The 4,835-nt window shown below is 39.8% G+C and overlaps 1 protein-coding gene across 1 annotated transcript; it reads right to left on the bottom strand.

Annotated features, from left to right (window-relative positions):
• Positions 1–3,549: 3,549 nt before the first annotated feature.
• On the bottom strand, positions 3,550–4,453 carry LOC107780173 (protein GLUTAMINE DUMPER 2-like). The gene has a single exon (XM_016600699.2). The coding sequence runs from the start codon at positions 4,232–4,234 to the stop codon at positions 3,713–3,715; it is 522 nt and encodes a 173-aa protein (XP_016456185.1). The 5' UTR covers positions 4,235–4,453; the 3' UTR covers positions 3,550–3,712.
• Positions 4,454–4,835: the final 382 nt, after the last annotated feature.

The following is a 4,835-nucleotide window of genomic DNA, read 5'->3' as shown; positions in this document are numbered from 1 at the left end:
GCGAGGTCGGCTATGCTTCTTGATAAGGTAATGTCATCCAGCACCTTGAGGGTTTCACCCTCCACGTCGGAGCAAAGGGGGCCAAGGACAAAGACCATGTTCTCTGTGTTCTTCAACATATCGCGATCCATAAGGATCGCGATAGTCCGCATAGACCCCTCCAACCTCACCTCGAGCTGAGTAAAACCTTCTTCTATCATCCTTAGCTCTGTAGCGTTGAGGTCTGAGCCCGTCTCATAACCATCCTCGGCAATACCTTAGCCTCTCTCATAGACTGGCGAAGAAGTACCGCCAGATGGCCGCGAGGTTGATGGCCCCTCTTGTCGTGAAATATCAGACACCCTGGCAGCCGGCCCTTCGACTTCCATCGTCGCAGAAGGAAGCGATACACTCCCTACGTCTCCCGCCGATCTCGGAACCTCGGACGCCAACTCGAAGTCGCTTTCAAGAATTATGGTCGCCGTCTTACGGAAAGTAAAATCATTCATCACAGAATCTACGGCTCCGGTGGCCCCATCGCCAACGTCCACTGACCTCTTATTACGGGGCACCAAATCCCCGTCACTTGGCGATGATTCCTCCCCCTCGTCTACGAGATGATACAAAGGGGAATCTGGAAGCCCCACCGTCAAAATATCCAATGTTGGAGAAGAGATAGATGCTGAAGTAGCGGTAAATAGAATCGAAGAGCGAACAGACCTTGCCCCAATTGTAGACTGAGCAGAAGCTAAAGGACGAGCAGATCTTACCGCGATTATAGAGGGGGCAGACGCCGAAGAAGAGGCATTTTTCCTCTTACGGAATACAGGCGGGGGAGCTCTCGGCTTCCTCGAAGTCCACGGGCTGAAATTAAAAGAAACGCAAAAGAAAATAGGGTCAGCCAATGCAAACTATAAAATGGTAAATGACTAAGAGGCCAAAACGAAGAGACTGACCGGCTAAGGAAGGAGAAGACCCAAACTTCCTAAAAAAGCCCGGCCACTCACGAATTCCTGCGATGTAAGGGAAGAGCTGGCTGACCCAATCAGAAATGTCCTCGATCAAAGGAAGGGGCATAGTCTTGGTTGCATAAGAGATAAGCAAAAGATCATCACTCATGACCAAGCAAGTAAATCAAACGCCTCGACAAAGAGAAGTTAGATACTTACGAGTATAATTCTAAGTCTCGAGAAAACCGTCTACGTTGGCCACCACGTCCTCGGTTCTGACGAAGAAAAAATTGTGCCAGAACTTCCGGCTCGCCTTATCATCCATCTTTACCACCAGGCACTTTCCCCCCCGACGGCGAAAGTTTAACATTGTCCTTCTATAGAAACTAGGGACGAAGAGATGCATCAAATGTCGAATGGTGAATCTCGACCCCGGGCAATTCTGCGAACTTAGTAAACAACCTAATGGGCTTGAATATATATGGCGCAAGCTGAGCCGGGCAAACACCATAGAAACAGCAGAACTCCTCCGCCAAGGGAGGAAGGGGAAAGGTATAGCCACCATGAAAGGGTTAGGCGTAGAACGCACAATACCCAGAGCGGTGGACTTGTACCATGTCCTGTCATGCAGGGACCAGCTAGATGTGAGCGGGAATGTCATATTTAGCCCTAAGCTCTAATAAATCGGCCTCTTTTATCGCCGACTCAGATATCTCGGGCTCAGCCTTAGGCGCCTTTGTAAAGTCAGACTTGACTTTATCACCACAAGGAATTATCTCCTCCACCGTGGGAAAGTTCTCATCCTCCACGGCCACAGAGATGCCCTCTGCGTGAGGAGGCAAGACCATCGCTAGGGGAACTGGGTCATTTCCCTCACTGGGACTAGAAGATACTTTAACCATAGTTCTGAAGAAATAGAGGGTATTCGAATAACGAAAAGTTAAACGCTAAGAGGATCTCTAGAGCAGGAAAGGAAGATACGTAACAATGGAATAAGAAGAAAGAGACATAAGGTTTCGATATGGGAAATTTGTAAAACACGAGTGTGTGCCCTCACATCCCTATTTATAAGAATTCGGGCATCGAAACCAAGAAATAATGCCATCATTACCTAGCACATATATCGAAGCGGTAGATCCAATCAACATATGCATGCGAAACGATGCAAAGTATCGGGAAAATTTACCATAATGACGCATGATGTCATGACGTCACTTTGATCCGGAAACGACGCAACTCCAAAAGTTGTGGCTCACGAAAGGCCATGTCGCCATCTCGTCCAATCTTCTAGGCCACGACAAACAGAATCTGCTCATCAAGACCATCTGAGGCCGGCCTCAATAGGCGGAGGGACTAACTGTATAAGTCAAAATCTGCACTAAAATATTTAGGGCAATATAGCACTAAGGAATGGGTCAGTTGAGGTCGACAAGAAAATAGCGAGGTTTGTGGTCGAGATGATAACAGCGGGCGAGATCGAGCACCATTAGAAGAGTTGTAACAGCTAATTTTCAAAATGGGATATTAAAGAGAATATTCTAGTGGATATTCTCTGCACTTGTACTATTAGGGTGTGTTAGGGGTATGTCTCATATATATATAGAAAAAGAGATAGTGATGTACGACATGTGACATTCATTTGATAAGAACATACTTTTGAGAAAAGATTCTCTCTCTTTTATAAAGATACAAACAATACATTTTCATCAAAATTCTTGTTCATATTATTTCACTCTTTTTATCAGATTCGAGAATAATTCGAATATTCTAGGATTTGTCTGTCACTCATCATTGTCAGGAGGGATAATCATCTAGTTCATCCTTTATTGGGTGATCCACTTATCCTATTTACTTAAATGTCATTTAATGTTATTTATTGTTAGTTTTTCCTCCATTATTGCTCACACTTTTTAGAACAATTAATGTATGTTGTAGTCAACCACTACCGGATATGTCTAATATTATTCACGTTTTCAGAACTCACATCTAGAGATATTATTTTTAACTAAGTTTAACCCATTATTATATAAACTCAACTATTTTAGCCAAAAATTATATTTTTTGATCAAACAGTTTCAAACTCAAACTATTGCATATTAAAAGGGAACCAATTAATTTCCTTTGAAAGTACATGATCCCGCAAATATAGTGCATATTAGGACTCTTCGTTATTGAATTATTAACGTCATATTAGATGTGCACACAGTAAACATATATATATATATATATATATATATATATATATATATATATATATATATATAAAAGGTAAAATTATGTATAATAAAAATAACAAACCCAGTGATATCCACATGTAGGGTCTGAGAGGGAAAAAGTGTATCTAAAGTGATAAAGTTTAATAATTATGTTGCTCTCCTTGTGTTTAACTACCATCTTATTTGTCAATTTCGAAATCATTTGACCCCAAATGTTATGGTATGTATAAGACTACAAGTTTCAAACGTCTCGTAACCACACAAATATTATGTCATGTTTAGATTAAATATCTCGAAAGTTTTTTTATTTTTAAAATTTTCTATCAAGTCAAATTAGATCACATTAATTAAAATGGAAGGAGCAGTGATTTTATTTATTATTTTCATAGGATCACTATTGAAACTACAGGAAAATGAGAATTTATAGCAGTCTTTCTTGTCCCAACAAAATTACAATCTCCAGAACTTCAAAATTGAAAATCCAAATAAAAAGCAGGATTTTGAGAAAAGAAAAAAAACAAATATATATTTAAAAAAAAAAAAGGAAGAGAAGACTCTGTTTTGAGCTCAGTGGCTGCTCTCTCCATTACTATGTTGTAATTCTTCATCTCTTTGGTCCCTAACTTCCATTGTAATTACTTGTTCTTTCAGCTTCTCAGCATCTAATTCTTCACTCTCATTTTCCAATTTCTTCTCACATTTATTCCCAAACGAAGAACCTTTGCTTGACATATATATAGGCGTCGCCAAAAAAGTTGGGTTCAAATCACCCGCCATTATCACTACTATTTTCACTTCAAAAACCGGCATGACCTTTAAGTTATCGCCGGCAGATTTCTCGCCGGCGCCGGCTTCGATATCACTTTGAGACTGATCATCACCGGAGCGTTTCCGGTAAGAGCAAGCTAAGATTACAAGAGCAAAAGCTATTAACCCTAGCATAGCTGCTACGCCGGCAAAGAGATACGGCGCCGGAGAATGCCACGGCGATCTCTGAAAACTCGCCGGCGGTGAAAATATAGTTTTTAGGGTTGGTTCGGTTAGTTCCGTTGTTGATGGAGCAGCAATAAAGGTACTCACAGTTCGCATTTTCTTTGTTTTTTTTAAGAACTGATTTGCGTTTTCCTTTTTTGCTTAGCTTGAGAAGTGTAGAGAAGCATATGAATATTTATAAGAAGGTTTGCAAGATATATTAGTAAATTTAATGGGGGATCAAACAATTATTTAAAGAGAAAATAAAAGGTTCTAGTATAGTACTCGTCACAAATTTTTAAGAAAGGGGAATAAGCAATCTTTTACTACGTATAATCTTTCTCTTTAATGTAGAATATGATTACCTCATTTTCTATGAATGGAATAACTGTTTACAAAGAAAAAGAGCATTGTCTAGAGAGATGTCAAATTATACTATAGCTATAGCATAAGATAGGAACAAAGACATCTTGTAACGGAAAGTCAGTGGCGGATTCAGGCCGTGAGTGCTCATTTTCTTTAATATAAAATTACTATCAATCATATAGTATAAGTGTACAACTATACAACGTAACAGAAAAAAAAAATTAATAAGAAAATGATGATTAATATTATCATTATAAAAAAATACTTCTAGTCACAAGTCAAGTATGAATCAAACTCGCGCCTCTAGCTTCGGGCACACCTTTACTTTAAGCTCAATACCATAACACCCATT

The sequence above is a fragment of the Nicotiana tabacum genome, chromosome 24, assembly GCF_000715075.1.
Source record: "Nicotiana tabacum cultivar K326 chromosome 24, ASM71507v2, whole genome shotgun sequence".
Taxonomy (NCBI): domain Eukaryota; kingdom Viridiplantae; phylum Streptophyta; class Magnoliopsida; order Solanales; family Solanaceae; genus Nicotiana; species Nicotiana tabacum.
Note: the sequence above shows the minus strand (reverse complement) of the source record. Positions and strands in the feature narration are given on the sequence as shown.

Bases quoted from the DNA above. Each gene is read 5' to 3' on its own strand.
- LOC107780173 (XM_016600699.2), bottom strand. From the start codon at position 4,234: ATGCGAACTGTGAGTACCTTTATTGCTGCTCCATCAACAACGGAACTA.